Here is a 19,795-nt window from a genome sequence, read left to right on the forward strand (position 1 = left end):
ATCGGGAAGTTTTTTCCACATGATTGTAAACCGTTGGGAAATACCAAAGGTGGACATGATGGCGTCCCGTCTGAACAAAAAACGGGACAGGTATTGCGCCAGGTCAAGAGACCCTCAGGCAATAGCTGTGGACGTTCTGGTAACACCGTGGGTGTACCAGTCGGTGTATGTGTTCCCTCCTCTGCTTCTCATACCTAAGGTGCTGAGAATTATAAGACGTAGAGGAGTAAGAACTATACTCATGGCTCCGGATTGGCCAAGAAGGACTTGGTACCCGGAACTTCAAGAGATGCTTACAGAGGTCTTATGGCCTCTGCCGCTAAGAAGGGACTTGCTTCAGCAAGTACCATGTCTGTTCCAAGACTTACCGCAGCTGCGTTTGTCGGCATGGCGGTGGAAAGCCGGATCCTAAGGGAAAAAGGCATTCCGGAAGAGGTCATTCCTACCCTGGTCAAAGCCAGAAAGGAGGTGACCGCACAACATTATCACCAAATGTGGCGAAAATATGTTGCGTGGTGTGAGGCCAGGAAGGCCCCACAAAGAAATTTCAACTCGGTCGTTTCCTGCATTTCCTGCAAACAGGAGTGTCTATGGGCCTCAAATTGGGGTCCATTAAGGTTCAAATTTCGGCCCTGTCGATTTTCTTCCAGAAAGAATTGGCTTCAGTTCCTGAAGTCCAGAAGTTTGTCAAGGGAGTATTGCATATACAACCCCCTTTTGTGCCTCCAGTGGCACTGTGGGATCTCAACGTAGTTCTGGGATTCCTCAAATCACATTGGTTTACAACCAGTCAAATCTGTGGATTTGAAGCATCTCACATGAAAAGTGACCATGCTCTTGGCCCTGGCCTGGACCAGGCGAGTGTCAAATTGGTGGTTTTTTCTCAAAAAAGCCCATATCTGTTTGTCCATTCGGACAGGGCAGAGCTGCGGACTCGTCCCCAGTTCTCTCCCTAAGGTGGTGTCAGTGTTTCACCTGAACCAGCTTATTGTGGTGCCTTGCACCTACTAGGGACTTGGAGGACTCCAAGTTGCTAGATGTTGTCAGGGCCCTGAAAATATGTTCCAGGACGGCTGGAGTCAGGAAAACTGACTTGCTGTTATCCTGTATGCACCCAACAAACTGGGTGCTCTTGCTTCTAAGCAGACTATTGCTAGTTGGATGTGTAATACAATTCAGCTTGCACATTCTGTGGCAGGCCTGCCACAGCCAAAATATGTAAAGGCCCATTCCACAAGGAAGGTGGGCTCATCTTGGGCGGCTGCCCGAGGGGTCTCGGCTTTACAACTTTGCCGAGCAGCTACTTGTCAGGGGCAAACACGTTTGCTAAATTCTACAAATTTGATACCCTGGCTAAGGAGGACCTGGAGTTCTCTCATTCGGTGCTGCAGAGTCATCCGCACTCTCCCGCCCGTTTGGGAGCTTTGGTATAATCCCCATGGTCCTTTCAGGAACCCCAGCATCCACTAGGACGATAGAGAAAATAAGAATTTACTTACCGATAATTCTATTTCTCGGAGTCCGTAGTGGATGCTGGGCGCCCATCCCAAGTGCGGATTATCTGCAATACTTGTACATAGTTACAAAAATCGGGTTATTATTGTTGTGAGCCATCTTTTCAGAGGCTCCGCTGTTATCATACTGTTAACTGGGTTTAGATCACAAGTTGTACGGTGTGATTGGTGTGGCTGGTATGAGTCTTACCCGGGATTCAAAATTCCTCCCTTATTGTGTACGCTCGTCCGGGCACAGTACCTAACTGGCTTGGAGGAGGGTCATAGGGGGAGGAGCCAGTGCACACCACCTGATCGGAAAGCTTTACTTTTGTGCCCTGTCTCCTGCGGAGTCGCTATTCCCCATGGTCCTTTCAGGAACCCCAGCATCCACTACGGACTCCGAGAAATAGAATTATCGGTAAGTAAATTCTTATTTTCCACACTCCACCCTTTGTACATGGCCAGGCACAGTGATGCTGGTGAGATATACTGGGTTTGGGCAGGCCTCTGAAAAGACCGAGTAGACATGTGACGTTTGAGCGGTAATCCTGTCTGTGAACGTCAGAGATGAAGAGGAAACTTTGAAGGCAACTCACAGAGTTTAGTAACAAAGAAGATTTTACAAAGTTTGACATCTGGATTGGGCACCACGGGGAATGATTCCCTAATCGGTCTGTTCCCCTTAAAAAAATGTATGTGTGTTATATCTCTACTGGGACTATTCCAGCCATCAATCCAGTGTCTTGTCCATTCTAAGTTCATAGGGAACCCGGTATCCTTGAGATAATTTCCTCTACCTGTGATGGACATGCTTCTAAAACAGTGAAATGCAATATTAGTCTTCATGGGTATTTTAACATTTTGTGCTTCCTGGGTGGGAGCACTCTATATGTATACCATCTCTAACAAAACTCCTGTTAAATTACTTAGACGTCACTTCTGCTAGAGAGAGAGAAGCAGAAGTTTAGAAGCCTCCTCCTAATCTCCGTAAATTCTGTCAAGAGGGTAAAGTTGCATTTATTCTGTTCTTCCCATTAACCGAATCTGTGTTTTTCTATACTGTATCGTGATTCCTTACTATATGTCCCTTGATCCCGTCTATGTGTTTAATAACGTGGCTTGTTTTCTTGTCTAGGGGTCTATATTGGCTATGTGCTCTACTCCTCCTACAATTTCTAGCAAAATGTCCTTTATTTTTACAAATGTAACATATCCTCGGTATTTGGTTACTACTAGGGTTTTGAGGTTTGGGATGATGAGACTTTGGTGTAAGAGCCTGCATACTTTCAATCCTCAGCCTCTCCTCCTGCAGTTCTCTATGCCTAGCAATATTTTTGTGGTGTACAATTGCGCGCACTCTAAGGCAGAGGTCCTCAAACTCGGTCCTCGGGGGCCCACACAGTGCATGTTTTGCAGGTAACCCAGTAGGTGCACAGGTGTATTAATTACTCACTGACACATTTTAAAAGGTCCACAGGTGGAGCTAATTATTTCACTTGTGATTCTGTGAGGAGACCTGCAAAACATGCACTGTGTGGGGCCCCCGAGGACCGAGTTTGAGGACCTCTGCTCTAAGGCAAGCTACTGTGACCCCTCTCCAATTAGGCAAAGATGTTTGTACTTTGTCCCTCACTGTCTGCTCGAGTCCGTCCATTAGCACAGACACAGCTACCTTTCTGTAATTTTCGTTGTTCCCTGTATCTGATACTCCCATGTATCTATCCATTTCCTGCAGTGCTCGGTAGAAATATTCAGATGTCATTTCATTTTCCCTCTGTTTTATGGAGAAAATTCTTCTCCACTCAGTGGGAAAACACAACTCTAGTTGCCTATTAATTCGTTCTATGTTTTCCTGATTGTTTCTTTCAGTCATAGGACTGTCCGACTCTAGCCTACAATCAGTGGTAAATTTCTGGGTGTCAATATTTGGGGGTAAACATGCTTTCAAAATTGTCCGCCAATGTTGGTTTGTCGGTTCATACACATTACCCAGATCTCTGATAAATTTTTGACATTTGGCTAAATGCCTCAGAGGGTTGGGGAATTCTGAAATGATTGATCGCAGCTCATCTCTGGGCCACGGGTAATACATTGCATTATTCTCGGTGAGGACTACTTCCTGACTATCGGTTCCCCCATTGGGAGTTACCATTTCCAAGACAGGGTGTAATCCTACCATTCCGTTCCTAATCTGTTTACTGTGTGGTGGTGTTGTTTCTGTGCAATGAACTGTCTCATACTTTCCGGTAGCTGTGACCTCACCAGTTCTTTCATTGGGGAATACTGTTACTGCTATACCTGGTTGGACAGGTCCCACCTGAGTTTCCTGCAACATGACTGCTTGGAGGAGAGCTGCAATTTGGCTGAATCCTTCATCTCCCTGTGACCTAAAACCTTGGAGAGACTTCAAAACCGGATACATTTTGCAAAAGTTAGGGTTAATACATTGTTCTTTCATACAATTTCTATCATTTACGGATGTATCATTGACTGTAGCCTTCTGTTCCCTTTCAACCTGTGTCGACAATGGTGTGTTTGTGTTCTCATCCCCGCTAGGTTTGGAACCGGCTGCATATGTTAATTTCTCTTGCATATCGCTCTCTTGCTGAAACAGTTTGTGTGTCTGACCCTTTGCTTTTGGGATTTTATCAGACATCCTAACTCTTAAATTCTGCAACACTTCTGGTTCAAAACTGCCTACCTTAGAAAATGGTTCCCTATCTTCCGCAGTCATACGTTCCCATTCATTGCAAAAAACTTCAGTGTGTGATCCATGCTTCTCACACATTATGTACCTCGCTGACCCCCTGGGCCGCGGAATGTCAACCTGAACCCTGGTTGAACGTCCCTTACTTGAGCAACTGGCCCCCATATTTTGCAGGTATTGCCTTCTCAGCTAATCCTACAAAAAAACAAAATACTCAATATAAGGCAACTGTGAAAGTTCTACGAGTGCTTTCACCCACTCACGCCACCGTTGGCCAATACTACCAAATACTGTCGTCAGCGAAGGTAGTACCCAACCTAGGGCCCCTATGTAACCTCTATTTACTGGAAGTATATGGGAGTGACTTACCCTTTCCAGTAAATATTGGTTGTTGGAGATTTCCTGAGTGACCAGCAAAATTCCCTTAAAACAATTTTTTTTTTTTACACAAATCACGCTTGCGTATGCTACACCCAGTGCTAATGATCCCGCGATTTTACGCAAAGCTCGTAAAAAGGGTGTCACCTTGCGCTAAGTATTGCACTCACGAACGCTCGGTCCAATCGCACAGCGTATAGGTAACTGTTACTTATCCGCCGTACGACCAATGGAATCGATTTTGCAGGCTGCGAAACCTCAGCCGGAGCGTATCAAAACGGGCCTATATGGGTTTCTCCGCTAACCCCCTGGGCTGCGGTATCTAAACAAAAACCTCGCTGACCTTTGGTCTGCAGTACTCTAAACCTTCGCTGACCTTTGGTCTGCGATATCTGCTACTTTGCTCTTTTGTACTTTAAGCTATGTTAACGTGAGCAAGCTATTCTCACGCCACCAAGTCTCCACTCACCTGGTGTGGTCTCCTACGGGATCCCGAATTCCCTGGGTCCACAAAACCTTTATTGTTTGCACACTCACGTTCGTTCACTCAAATACACTTTGGTTTTTTCTGTACAGAAAATTAACTTTCATTCAGATAAACAGCCTTAGTACCAGAGGTAATACAGTAAAAAAAGGTATTATTTAAACTAAATCTTGGACACTGAGCAATTTGTGCTATTATCGCGTGGCTACCGTCCCGCGCCTAAACTAAACAATGCTATTGTGTAATTTGTACTTAGCGGCCGTACCCTTACGCACGTTGCGTAAACACGCGACTGTGCGTATGCCTTCACTTTGCGTGCGCAGTCCCGTACTTTATCCGAGACACGTGTACAAAGACGTACGTCCGCAGTAGTACAAATCCCACACTTCTATAAATGTAAGCGATATTACCTATAATCGTTTACTTAACACAACAGTATCTTTCTGTATAAACCTGTTTAACTAGGCCAGACTGTATTTGTGTTTTACTTCCTTAATATCTAGTCTATGTTTTAACTAAATAGCAACAAATTTCTCAGCATAGGTCAAAATGAATCTAATAATCACTACTTATGGCAACAATGCGAGCAGGTATACAAAGTACAGGTGTATGCGTGTGTTGTGTGCGCATTTGGCGCCAAACAGAAATTCAGACTTTTTTTAAAATAGCTCTGCGTATTTACCTTACGGATCCCACCAGCATCCCTACAAACCATGCAGAGCAGACTCTTATCTTATCAGCAATTGAGATAGGGTTTACCAGTGTATTCTACGGCCAGGAAAAGGCTTACGTAGGATACTTGTCCGCCCTTTGCTGATAAAGTCTGCTATCACCTGCTAGGTTGTGGGTATGAGGAAAAACCGGACGATGCCCCCAATTGATAATGTCGATATTATCTTACACCATAAAGCTATACTTAATATACATGCTACGCACTTTGTACGCTATTTGCGTACAGAGTCCCGTACGTTGTGCGGACTTAGCGTACACACGCCGCGCTGGGTGTACAAAGTAAGCACAGCGCGCGCACACACTTGATAAACTTTAAACCTTGTTAGTAATGCAATGCAGTGATGTTATACCTTTAAACCTTATGCAGCGCTGATGGTATAAAGTACGCGCAGTGCGTACACACCTTATCAATACACTCTTAAACCTTATACAGTTAAATAATGTAATACGCTTTAAACCTTAGCAGGGAAATGAGGACACAACACCGATTTGTAATTAACCGCTGGGTTCTAACGCCACAGTGGATTATTTGAAAGGGGATAACAATACAAATTATACACTACAAGGCTAACAAGATAAATCTACAACAGAATAATGGCTACAGTCAATGTACATACGCGAGAATATCCGCTTGCGCAACCTGGACCAGTCCTCCGCTCATCAGGTAGATAGCGTTCAGAGTCTTCTGACCGGCCAGGCAGCAATAGGATTTTTATACACAACTTCCATAAACAATACAATGGTTACTGTAATCCCTTTGTTCATTGGACACAGAGATGCATCTTTACATTACAGGAGAGGTCATAGGTTGATTTGAAAAGGTGGGCGATGTCTTTCCCAACTGCTCTTGTGGGTGGTCTCCTCTGGATTCCCGCCGCATACATAATATACAGTAAATACAGTTTATATCTATATTCTACTTCTGCACATAACTATACGCAGGTACATGCGATCTTTCTCTAACCAACACCGGAATGTTACCCTTAAAATACCCTACAGCTGGATACTAGACATCACCTTATAACCTTAGTATGTCCCTTCCTATCATGCAAAGGCGAATCCCTTAGTCCTGGAATCATTTAAACTGTTGATACTTGCTGATGTGGTGCAGGGGGGGCTATGTGTACAATGTGCACTATTTGGGTTAAATATGTAATGTTCTGATAACCCTCTATGTGCTCACAAACTCCGCCGTAAATACCCACACCACGCGCAGGATCGCGGGAGCGATCATACGCAAATTGCGGATATGTGCACGCACGACGGAACAAGTGCACGCGCAGCGGGCATGTGTGTGTGGTTAGTACATGATGTATGCATTACAATATTTTTCGACTTTGACGGACTCCAAATCCAGACCTCCATGGGTTAATAAATTTGATTTCCATTGATAATTTTTGTGTGATTTTTGTTGTCCGCACATTCAGCTATGTAAAGAACAAAGTATTTAATAAGAATATTTCATTCATTCAGATCTAAGATGTGTTATTTTAGTGTTCCCTTTATTTTTTTTGAGCAGTGTATTTATCCTACAGACCACAGTGTGACACAGGTAGAGTAGAATTCGCTGTTTTTTTTGTATAGAGTATTTTTATTCAACAAGAATGAAATAATTTCAGTGTATACTGGGAACTTCAATTATTGTTATACAATATATGCATGCACATATCCTTCTCAACAATATATGTATATGCGTGGTACAACAAGTAGTCGCAGGTCCATATAGTGTCAACCCACAGATACCAGATTCTCTGAAGTCTGCCAATAAGATTCAAAACACATACTAACATTACTTGTTTTCTCCCTGAGATACTGCGATAACCCCCCCCCCCCCCCCCTCCCCCAACTATGAGGCCTAATACAGCCTACAAAACACCTGAGAGAAAAAGAAAAAAAGGTAGCATAAACCATAAACAAAACAACTCCATCAAGCCTAGATTCCTACAGTTATGCGAGGTGAGGTGCATTATCCCTATAGTGTAGAATACGGGAGATGAGCCTGGCTCGTTCCCACGAGTCCCAGACAACCGGGCCGTTGTAAAAGGCGTACAGTAATTTAGGTTAAATTATAAATCTTTAAATTCTAAGGGGAGGAATAAATAGAGTTAATCCAAGAGGACCATATCTTTTCGTGTTTAGAGAGGGCATTAGATTTCATATAAATGTACCTATCCTTCAATACTGTGTCATTCACCAGGGCCTTAAATGCAGACATCGTAGGGGAATGTGGAGCCATCCATGTCCGCGCAATGCACACCTTGGCGAAGGCGCAGATACTACGTGCATACAAGTCCTCCCACTTAGGCCCCGAGTCAGTTCCTCCCACTCCCAGAATGCAAAATCTTGGAGTCAGCATACCTCTCGGTATTCCCGTATGTTCCAGAATCGACCCGACCCCAACCCAAAACGCCTGCAAGGATGGACACTCCCACACCAGGTGCCAGAATGATCCGCCAGCGGCCCTGCACTTAGGACAAGCGGCAGCGCCACCAGCCCCAAATCTGGCCAGCCTGTTCGGTGTCATATATGATCTATGCAATATAAAGATTTGGATTTGTTGGAACCGTAGTGATTTGGTGACCTGGCTCGAATTCCCCAGTGCCACCTCCCAGTCCTCCACATCCATGAGGCCCAGATCACGCTCCCAGCGTTCCCGAAGGTTCGAGAGCGGGTCTGCATGAATTGTTTTTTATAAGGTACGAGTAAGTGATGGAGATCACCTTGACCCGACCCAATGAGCATAGAAAGGTCTTTATGGGGAAAGGGAGGAGCACCGGGGGAGAATCCCCGAACTGTGATTGTAAAGCATGCCTGAGCTGTAAAAATCTATAAAAGTAAGAGTTTGGGAGACCTTTAGTTGCTGAAAAGGACTTCATTGTACCATTGTTATATAACTGGAATATGGAAGTTACTGAATGTGCCCCCCCCCCCTCCAGAGACCCCAATTCATGGAATGATGCAGAGTGCCAAAGGGGAGTATCTGGGTCCATACTATCGTACCCAAGCATACGCATCAAAGCTAGCCAAATCTTCATGGCTTGAAAAATAATAGGAGGGGACAGCCGAGAAGCGCTCCCCCCCCACTAGAATCTGTGCCGGAGAAGGGTCCGGGTAGTAACATCGGAGAAACGCCCAGCACAGACCGGCCTCCTCCCCGCAACCAGATACTGATGTGTGCCAGCTGGGCCGCATAGTAATATAGTTGGAAGTGAGGCAAGGCCAATCCGCTATCATCTTTTTGTCTAGTGAGGGTATTTAACTTTATTCAAGGCCTTTTATTGGCCCATATCAGAGATGTTAGTATACTGTTTAATTTCTTGAAGAAGGCCGGGAATATGTATACAGGGGATTGCGAAAGAACATACAGTAATTTGGGCAAAACTATCATCTTAATAAGGCTAACCCTACCTGTCATTGTCAGCGGGAGTTTACACCAAGTCCTCGACTTGCGTACAATCATCTGTACAAGTGGGTCAAGGTTCAAGGATATAAAGTCCGAAGGGTCATTAGTAACCTGGATCCCTAGGTATTTAAACTGGCCTGTCCAGCTCAGCGGCAGGGAAATCCTCGGAGCCCGGGGAGGAGAGCCCATAATGGGCATTATAGATGATTTGGACCAGTTTATGCGGAGACCAGAAAAGTCGCCAAAGGTCTCTATGACCTGCAACACTACAGGCATATCCACACTGTAGTCGTGTAAGAAAAGTAACAGGTCGTCTGCATAAAGGGCTATTTTGTCAGTACATGGACCCGTGTCAACTCCCCCAATGTCCGGGTGCGATCTAACCAAGCAAGCCAAGGGCTCGATGGCTATGGCAAACAAGGCTGGGGAGAGGGGGCATCCCTGTCTGGTGCCCCGAGTCAAAGTAAAGGAGGAAGAAACATAGCCATTAACCGAGATCCTGGCGCGTGGGCTTTGATACAGCAATTTGATCCATCGTATAAAATTAGGGCCGAAGCCCATACATGTCGTGTCCCCCCATAGATATGGCCATTCGACACTGTCGAATGCCTTAGCCGCATCCAGTGAAACCACAACCGCGTCCGAGGGGAAGTCATGGGAAGCCTGCAAGATAGTGTATAGCCTGCGCAAATTAATGGACGTGGATTTCCCTGGCATGAAGCCAGACTGATCCTGGTGTATTATAGATGTAATGACCAAGTTAAGCTGAACCGCAAGGATTTTTGCCAGGATCTTGGCATCGGTAGGGATAAGGGAGATCGGCATATAGGACTCTACTAGTTTGGGGTATTTACCGGGCTTTGGCAGTACTATAATTACGGCCTCAGACATTGAGGGAGGAAGTTGATCAGTGGCAAATATGTCTGTATACATCTCATGCAGCCTGGAACCAAAGAACTGTATGTATTGTTTATACAGCTCAGTGGGGATGCCATCGCTTCCTGGAGATTTGCCACTAGGAGACATTCCCACCACCGCCGTCACCTCCTCCAAAGTCAAGGGCGCGTCTAGAATATCCCTAGCCTCGGGGGAAAGCCTGGGAAGGGGTATATTGGACAGGTACAGGTCTAAGAATTCCACGGAGCACGTCGACTGAGAGTCATAAACCTCTTTAAAGTATGAAAGGAACATCTGCGCTATGTCGGGGGTATTATCTACTATGGAGCCGTCAGGGCCAGACATCTGCACTATCGTGGACCCTGGACGGTCGTAATGCACCAAATGGGCCAATAAACTACCTGGCCTGTCCGCCTGCATATAGATATTGGTTGCCCTAAACAAAAGGGAGCGTTAATTTTTATCCGAAAGGTGAGCCAGCCAGGCCTCCTGAGCTAACAGCCACCTTGCCTTTAGCGCAGAGGTTCCCTGAGTCAAATAGCGGGTCTCTAGATCCCTATATTCAGATTCAAGCTGTCTCTCCGTCGCTCTGTACTCTATCTTGCGGGCATTTATTTTGCCTATCAGTGTACCACGTAGATAAGCTTTGAACGCATCCCATACAACCGGTGTGGGGGCCGAGCCCGCGTTATCTGCAAAGAAACCTTCCCATCTAGACGGTAAATCCGGGCACTCTTCCAGCTGAACCAGCCAGGACGGGTGCAACTTCCAATATGACTGTCCCCTCCGGCACTCCACATCGAGAGACAGCAACAGGGGCGAATGATTGGACACCCCCCGTGCCTCATAATGAACATCCGTTATGCTAGGTAGGAGCTTGGGCGAGACCACGGCCAGGTCGATTCTGGAGAAGGAGCCGTACGTACTGGAAAAACATGAGTACACTGCCTAAGCGAAGGGTAGCGAGCCCTCCAGACATCCACCCACTGCATGCTATCTATAAAATCCGCAAACTTAGACTGGTATATAGATTGGCCACCCCCGCCCCTGAATCCCGAGAAGACCTCCATCTATCTAGAGAGGCGTCCAACACGTTGTTAAAATCCCCTAAACAAAGAACAGGAGTATGTGGAGAGGAAGCAATAAATGAGGCTGCCTTCTGCAGGACATTATACGAGAACAGGGGAGGAACATAAACAGACAAAATAAAGAAATTACGGGAGTTCAGCTTGCATTCCAGAAACACGAACCTACCATTTGGATCCGTGTTTACCGTAATTAATTCAAACTGTACAGTTCTCTTTATCATGACCGACACCCCCCTGGAAGAGGAGGAGTGGGAGGAATGATACGCCCAGCCTACCCAAGGCCTGCGGAGCGACAATAGTCTATTTCCCTCCAGGTGAGTTTCACTCAGACAGATGATATCCGGGCCATATTTCTTAATCATTTGGAATACTAAGGATCGCTTCACTTTATTATTAATGCCCCGGACATTCCATGCCAAAATCTTTAGGGCAGACATGTCGTCCTTTGTGTCATCTGAGACACAGCATTCAGAGACCCCACAAGGTGAGAAAGGAACCCCCCCATCACCATTATCCAAGTATCTATCTGCCCGTATTTATTACCATCCCTGGAACCATATCGTCCGCAGGCCCCAAATCCCGAGCCAGACCCCCTTAAGTAGCACCTCGTCACCTCACAATTTGGTAAATAGCCATATGAAAAACAAAAACTTGAGAAAAAAAGGAATAGAAAAACAAACATCATCCCAACAACATCCCCCCTCCCCGTATACCTCCCCGAATTGTGGCATACACATATCCCAAACAGAACTCTAACCTTGGTGATCTGAAAGCCTACGGCAGTGCTATGCGTAGCATACAGATTCAAACAAAACCCCGCAATACAAAACCCGATGCGTAAAAGTCACTACCCAGCAAAGTCCAGAACAACTAATTCAAAGGGAAGCTCCCCGGACTTATACTTGCATATTGTAGGCCGATGTAGAAAGGACACTGGATGTCAGTCAGGAGCAATCTGGCGGGCACCCGGAGCATATCTGTCCAGCCAGGCCGCAGCCTCCCTCGGAGAACTGAAGAACTTAGTTTCCCTGTCCGCCACCACACGCAGCCTGGAGGGAAACAGCATCGAATAGGGAAGACCCAGGTCACGAAGACGCCGCTTGATGGGCAGAAACTTGGCCCGATCCTTTTGGACATCCGCTGCAAAATCTGGAAATGCCGATACCCGAACACCATTTCGAAGCAGGGGGCCCTTCACTCGGCCCAGGCGCAGGACGGAGTCCCGGTCTTTATAGTGCAGAAACTTGTCAATAAATGTTCGCGGAGGTGCACCCGGGGGCAGAGGCCGGAATGGCACCTGGTGCGCCTGTTCCACCGCAAACTGGGGCGTAAAGGATTCAGCGCCATACGCCTCTTTCAGCCAGGACTTCAGGAAATTCTCGGGATGTTCCCCTTCCTCCTTTTCAGGCAAGCCCACGAATCTCGCATTGTTTCTGCAAAGGCGTCCCTCCATATCCAGGAGTTTAGATTGCATAGCCGAAACTTGTTGGGAGACAGCAGACACAGACCGCTGCAAGGGGCCAGTGAGGTCCTCTAGGTTGGAGACCTGCGTCTCTGTTTCGCCCACTCTCTCTCGGACGCGCTGTACATTCTGGGGTAACAGTGATAAATCGCACTGCGCCTTCTCCATTTTGTCCGATAGGCGTTGTTCGCTAGCCGCTGTGGCCTCCAGGACTTGTTGAATGGAAGGGGCAGATGGCTGCATGTCCGCACCCGAATCGGCCCCGGCCGGGGGAACGGGTCGGGTAGAAGGGGAGGTTTTAGGAGAGGCATGCATCGGCTGGGTGGGAGGCTAGCGGACGAATTTCTCTAATTTAGCCGCCGCCGCGCTTTGACCACCCCTCACCATAATATCAATGTACAAGCTGCACTCACAGCCCAGGTATTCAGTGTCAGGAAGTTCAGCAATGGACAGTAATTGCAGTGTCAGCAATGCACCAGGGCCCCAGGCATCCTGTAATGAATCAGAGAGGGGAGGGGGGCCAGGGGGATCCAAGGGGAAATGTTATATTGTAATATAGGCTGGGCAATGAGAAACAGGGCAGCGTGTCCTGAATCACTCCATCCAGCCCTGCAGCCCCTTGAGAGTCCCAGAGCAGTGCAGTGCAGGAGTAGTGCAGGAAGGTACTTTTCAAGATGGCCGCCGGGCCCACAGCCTCAACTCCTCCACTCAGTCACACTGATCCCGGGCGCCAGGGGACAGGAGCAGCCAGGTATGGGATCCAGGGGGTGCAAGGGGAGGGCGCCGCTCACCCCACACCGCTGATAGCGGCAGTCTTCTCTGCGGGTCTGCCTTCGCGCGCCCGCGGCAGCGTGGCCGTGTCCCGCAGATCGAGGCGGGGAATGTGCTGGCGGCCTAGGCCTGAAGTCCGGGCGGCAGACGGCGCTGGCCGGAGACGCAGGCAGAGGTCTCTCAGTGATGCCCGCCGCCTCCCCAGAGAGGCTAGGAGTAGGAGGAGCCGGAAAGCAGTCTTAGGGGAGCCCAAGGAGAGGATCAGGATTAATAATCCGGGGAGCTCCTATATCCTGCTTCCTACCCGCTTGCCGCCGTGGCCACGCCCCCTAGAATTCGCTGTTTTAATGAAATGGCAAGAACAAAAGTTGTTTCATGTCACCTGAAAATATTAAGTCGATTAACTATTTATTTCATTTTGTTAGCAGCTATTTATATATAGCACCAATATATTGTCAGTTGTGTTTTGTTTAACATCTTTCACCTATCATCACTTCCCAACATTTTCTATTCATATAACTTTATCCTCCAAACCTATATCTTGAAATATATAATTTGTATTATATGGAATAACATATCCTGTGCAGTGTGATTTGTAATAGTCATGAGATCGATGACCTATATGAATAAAATGAAATCAGTCTGCAGACTTGTCTCTGTATGGTGACTTCTAATATCTTTTATAATCAAAAGTACACAAAATACTGTTCCCTGTATAACGTAATCCAGTAATTGTCAATGTGTTGTCATTATCTGTAAATGTTTACTATAGACACAGAACACTCATTTGTAGTGCAATATTTTTGTAAAGCCAGGTACACACTGGAGCCATATTACTCCGATATGTCATTTCTGGCCGAAACGGAGCGACTTATCGGGCATATCGCTCAGTGTGTATGCCCAATATGCGGGTGCCCGGGGTCGCTAGTGACGTTGCCTTGTCAGCGCTGCTGCACGGGTGATAACGTCCAGGCCGATTTATCGGTTGGGTACACATCACCAGTGTGTACCCAGCTTAAGATGCATTTCACTGAGCCCTTTTATATATTTTATTCCTCATTTGCTTTTCAGTAATTTGTACCCTGTACGGAAGACCTGTAGCCAATCAGATCATTGTGTTATCACAGCAGCAAATCATGTCTCAGGAGATAGGTGTACTGATCACATGGAGTGCTGTAACCTGCCAACTCATGTATCTGCCTAAGCGCAGACTGGGCTGAATGTGGCAGAGGCTATATTGTGGTGTGGAATGAAGGGAAAAGGCAGCCCTGCCTGACGTATACCAGAGGTTTAGTTATATAATTCTTTCCCTTTGTCATTTTATATTAACGATTTTAGGATCATGCTGTGTGTGGAATGGAATCGTGTGGCAGAGATGTGTCTTTATCTGGATGATCTAAGTGAGGACAGCAGGATACTGTGTCTCTGCTCCCGAGCTTTTGTCAAGTAAGCGTACTTTTTTTTGTGTTTTTTGTTTTTTCCACTAGCATCCATAAGGGATATTGGGGAGACTTAGTACGATGGGGTATAGATGGGGTCCAAAGGAGCCGGTGCACTTTAAATTTCTTCAACTGGGTGTGCTGGCTCTTCCCTTCTATGCCCCTCCTCCCACAGGCAGTTTAGAAAAAAGTGCCCTCAGGAGAGGATACACATCTTTGCAGCTCCAGAGAGTTTTCTTCAGTTTCTTTTAAAACTTTTATTATTTTCGGTATGCTGTTTGGGCAACAGCATACCTGCACCGTGGGAGTTGGGGGGGCAGTCACTGGCCTTGCGAGGTGTCAGAGCCGCTTCCACGCTGCAGGACCATCGTCCTGAGAGGTTGTTGCACCGCAAGGCACTGCGCCTTTGCGGCCACAATTGTAGCACACTGCACACCCCTAACAGCAGCCTGAAGGGGACAGTGGTGAGTACAGACTGGCGACCCCGCTAGGGGGATCCCCCAGTTCAAGGTGCGGCTGACACGCAGGGGAGGCATACGGGACCCTCCTGGGGGGGGATCCGCTATATCCCCCTGGGTACACACTGGTTAGCAGTGGCTTAAACCGGCACTTGTGTGATGTTTTTAAGCTGTTTGGGAGACATTGCCAGTATAAAGAACACAGTAGCTCTGGCGCCACTACAGCGGGCGGAGCTTCCTTAGAGCAGGACCAGCTGCATTTTGGTGCCTTCCTCTGCTTTCAGCTGCAGCAGCAAGCGCACACAGCTCCTCCAGACAGGCAGAATATCGCCGGAAACTGGCAAAAGGGGAGAGCCGCTATTGTACACAATGTGTGTCCTACACAGGACAGACTATCAGTGTTATACTGTGATATATCAGCTTGCAGCCTCACTGGGGCTGTTTAGCTTGGGTGTGCTGGTCTCCTTTCACTCTCTCCCTCTCACATACAGTAAGGGCAGTCTTGCTATCATATTACATGTCTATGTGTATGTAGTGTTATTACTGTGAACATGGTAAAACACCATTTATGTAGTGTATGTCACTCCAGATTGTCTCCTGTGCATTATCATGTGAACAATGTAGTCGGTCCTCACTGCTCAGTGAATGGACTTGGGGCGGGGGGCGGGGGGGGGGGGCATGAAAAATATGATGTCTGATATGTCATCTCAGCTCACTGCAAATGTTCAAAAAACACAACAATTGCAGTAAGCTGTTGCAGATCTGGCTGCAAGGGCTGGCTAGCCCACCCCCTCCCTAATTCATGTCCACAAAAACTTAGGTTACCTGCATTACTGTATGCAGTGTAATTAGGTGTGCTGGTCCTGCGCGTGGTGACTCCAGGAGCTGCCGGATGAGTGATCAGTCTGGCTACCCTAAAAAAGTCAGAGTAATTTTTGTGCAAAGAAACAGTGTTCACTCTTTCTGGCGCTGGTCACCTATGCACTAAGATATATAGGGGTATATTCAAATGAAGTCGGATCCATTCCGACATTCATTTGTCTGAATGGATCTGGCCTGGGCTATTCAATGCAATCTCAATTCGGGAGATCCAGGAGCTGAGGTGGGGGAGAGCCGCGGGCTGACGGGGGAGAGCAGCACTGCAGCAGCGGCTAAAGCAGCGTAGCCAGAGGATGTGTGTCAGCCGCCGCTCACGGCAGCATCCACCCGGCACCAGCAAGCGAGGTCTCGCTTGCTGGAGCCGGGTGGACGCTGCTGTGAGCGGCGGCTGTGACGACATCCGGCTACGCTACCCGCTGCTGTAGCGCAGCTCTCCCCGATCTGCCCGCGGCTCTCCCCTTGTCTCTGCTCCCACATCACAGCCGCCGCTCACGGCAGCAACCACCCGGCTTCAGCAAGCGAGGTCTCGCTTGCTAGAGCCGGGTGGACGCTGCTGTGAGCGGCGGCTGTGACACATCCTCCGGCGATGCTCTCCCCCGTCTGCCCGCGGCTCTCCCCCGTCTCTGCTCCCGCATCTCAATTCGACTGTTTTTAAAGTCGAATTGAGATGGTCGAAAAAGGGGGGCACAAGCACGCGGATTGGCAGCTATTCTAACTCCATTGAGTATGTCGGAACCCCTTCTGACCTAAAAAAGTCGAAAACTGACGTCTTTTCGACAGACGGCAGCTTTCGACCTCAATTGAATATACCCCATAAAATTTATAAAACTTTATTTTCTTGTACACGGGTATGCAAGGCTCCGCAGGCTTGTACCCAATGCGCCAGGTGATGCGCTGGTTGTCCAGGAAAAAGGCACTGGCAGGTATGGCCGATGCATTTCGGGATAACATATCCCTTCCTCAAGGCTGTGTCACAGGGTATACCCGGGTACCCTGCAACACATACCACCCGCTGGCTCCCCCACCTTCATGCGGTATGAGACTTTATTTTAAAACTGAAAAAATCCACGCATAATGTATTGATAAACACTGGCCAAAGGACAAATATTTTGAATACCTATTCAATACTGCCATTGTCCTCACTTGCCATATGCTTTGTTGTGTGATATTTTATCTATAAAGTTATACATTATTTCTCTTACATCCTAGAGGATGCTGGGGACTCCGTAAGGACCATGGGGTATAGACGGGCTCCGCAGGAGACATGGGCACTATAAAGAACTTTAGATGGGTGTGCACTGGCTTCTCCCTCTATGTCCCTCCTCCAGACCTCAGTTAGATCCTGTGCCCAGAGGAGACTGGGTGCATTACAGGGGAGCTCTCCTGAGTTTCTCTGAAAAATAATTTTGTTAGGTTTTTTATTTTCAGGGAGCACTGCTGGCAACAGGCTCCCTGCATCGTGGGACTGAGGAGAGAGAAGCAGACCTACTTAAATGATAGGCTATGTTTCTTAGGCTACTGGACACCATTAGCTCCAGAGGGTCGGAACGCAGGTCTCACCCTCGCCGTTCGTCCCGGAGCCGCACCGCCGTCCTCCTAGCAGAGCCGGAAGATAGAAGCCGGGTGAGTATTAGAAGAAAGAAGACTTCAAAGGCGGCAGAAGACTTTAGATCTTCTCTGAGGTAACGCGCAGCGTTACACACAACACACACTGCAGGCACTAATGGGTGCAGGGCGCAGGGGGGGCGCCCTGGGCAGCAATAAACCTCTAGGACTGGCTGATATAGTCATATAGGCTGCGGAGGCAGTAGATTATACAATCCCCCGCCAGTATTAAAAATTCGAGCGGGACCAAAGCCCGCCGCTGAGGGGGCGGAGCTTGATCCCACAGCACTAACCAGCGCCATTTTCTCCACAGCACACTGCAGAAGCTGGCTCCCCGGACTCTCCCCTGCTGAACACTGTGGCAGAGGGCAAAAACGAGGGGGGGCACTTGTAAGGCGCAGTGATTGTATAGATATATATATATATAATTATATAAGAGCGCTGTTTATCTGGGAATTGTGTTTCCAGTGTCAGTTGGCGCTGGGTGTGTGCTGGCATACTCTCTCTCTATCTCTCCAAAGGGCCTTATTGGGGAACTATCTCCATATAAATATATCCCTGTGTGTGTGGGGGTGTCGGTACGCGTGTGTCGGCATGTCTGAAGCGAAAGGCTCATCTAAGGAGGAGGTGGAGCAGATGATTGTGGTGTCTCCGTCGGCAACGCCGACACATGATTGGTTGGACATGTGGAATGTTTTAAATGCAAATGTGACTTTATTACATTAGAGATTGGACAAAGCAGAGTCCAGGGATAATGCAGGGAGACAATCAATGGCTGTGACGGTGTCACAGGGCCCTTCAGGGTCTCAAAAACGTCCCCTATCCCAAATAGCAGACACTGATACCGACACGGATTCTGACTCCAGTTTCGACTACGATGATGCAAGGTCACACCCAAGGGTGGCCAAAAGTATTCATTATATGATTATTGCAATTAAAGATGTTTTGCATATCACAGATGACCCCTCTGTCCCTGACACGAGGGTACACATGTTTAAGGAAAAGAAACCTGAGGTAACGTTTCCCCGTCTCATGAGCTGAACGAGTTATTTGAAAAGGCTTGGGAAACTCCAGACAAAAAAACTGCAGATTCCCAAAACAATTATTATGGCGTATCCTTTCCCTGCACAGGACAGGGTACGGTGGGAATCCTCGCCCAGGGTGGACAAGGCTTTAACGCGCTTATCCAAGAAAGTGGCGCTACCGTCTCCAGACACGGCAGCCCTCAAGCATCCTGCTGATCGCAGACAGGAAACTACTTTAAAATCTATGTATACACATACGGGTGCTTTGCTCAGACCGGCAATAGCATCGGCTTGGGTTACCTTGTCAGCTGATATTGATACCCTAGATAGGGATATCATTTTATTGACCTTAGGTCACATCAAAGACGCAGTCTTATATATGAGAGACGCTCAGAGAGACGTTGGTCTGCTAGGTTCGAGAGCCAACACCATGGCGATTTCTGCTAGGCGAGCCCTGTGGACCCGCCAATGGACGGGTGATGCAGACTCAAAGAGGCATATGGAAGTTTTGCCTTACATGGGTGAGGTTTTATTTTGGGAAGGTCTCACGGACCTGGTTTCCACAGCTACCGCGGGTAAATCTGCCTTTTTGCCTTATGTTCCCCCACAGCAAAAGAAAACACCACAGTATCAGATGCAGTCCTTTCGGTCGCATAAGTCCAGAAGAGGTCGGGGCTCTTCCTTCCTCGCCAGAAGTAAGGGTAGAGGGAAAAGAATGCCTGCTACGGCTAGTTCCCAGGAGCAGAATTCCTCCCCGGCTTCTACTAAATCCACCGCATGACCTGGGGCTCCACTGAGGGAGTCCGCTCCGGTGGGGGCACGTCTTCGACTCTTCAGCCACGTCTGGGTTCAGTCGGACGTGGATCCTTGGGCGATGGAAATTGTATCCCAAGGCTACAAGCTGGAATTCGAAGACGTGCCTCCTCGCCGATTCTTCAAATCGGCTTTACCAGCTACTCCCCCAGAGAGGG

The 19,795-nt window shown here is 47.8% G+C and overlaps 1 protein-coding gene across 6 annotated transcripts in view; it reads left to right on the forward strand.

The window, feature by feature from the left end:
- The window catches only part of TGS1 (trimethylguanosine synthase 1), a 258,536-nt gene that overhangs the window by 43,943 nt on the left and 194,798 nt on the right, over nt 1-19,795 (forward strand). For all 6 annotated transcript variants that reach the window (XM_063923733.1, XM_063923734.1, XM_063923732.1 and 3 more), the window contains one exon: nt 14,757-14,864. In XM_063923733.1, coding sequence (XP_063779803.1) covers nt 14,761-14,864 — 104 coding nt within the window. In that variant the 5' untranslated portion in view covers nt 14,757-14,760. The remainder of the gene's footprint in view (nt 1-14,756; nt 14,865-19,795) is intronic.

The sequence above is a fragment of the Pseudophryne corroboree genome, chromosome 5 (genome assembly GCF_028390025.1).
Source record: "Pseudophryne corroboree isolate aPseCor3 chromosome 5, aPseCor3.hap2, whole genome shotgun sequence".
NCBI lineage: Eukaryota > Metazoa > Chordata > Amphibia > Anura > Myobatrachidae > Pseudophryne > Pseudophryne corroboree.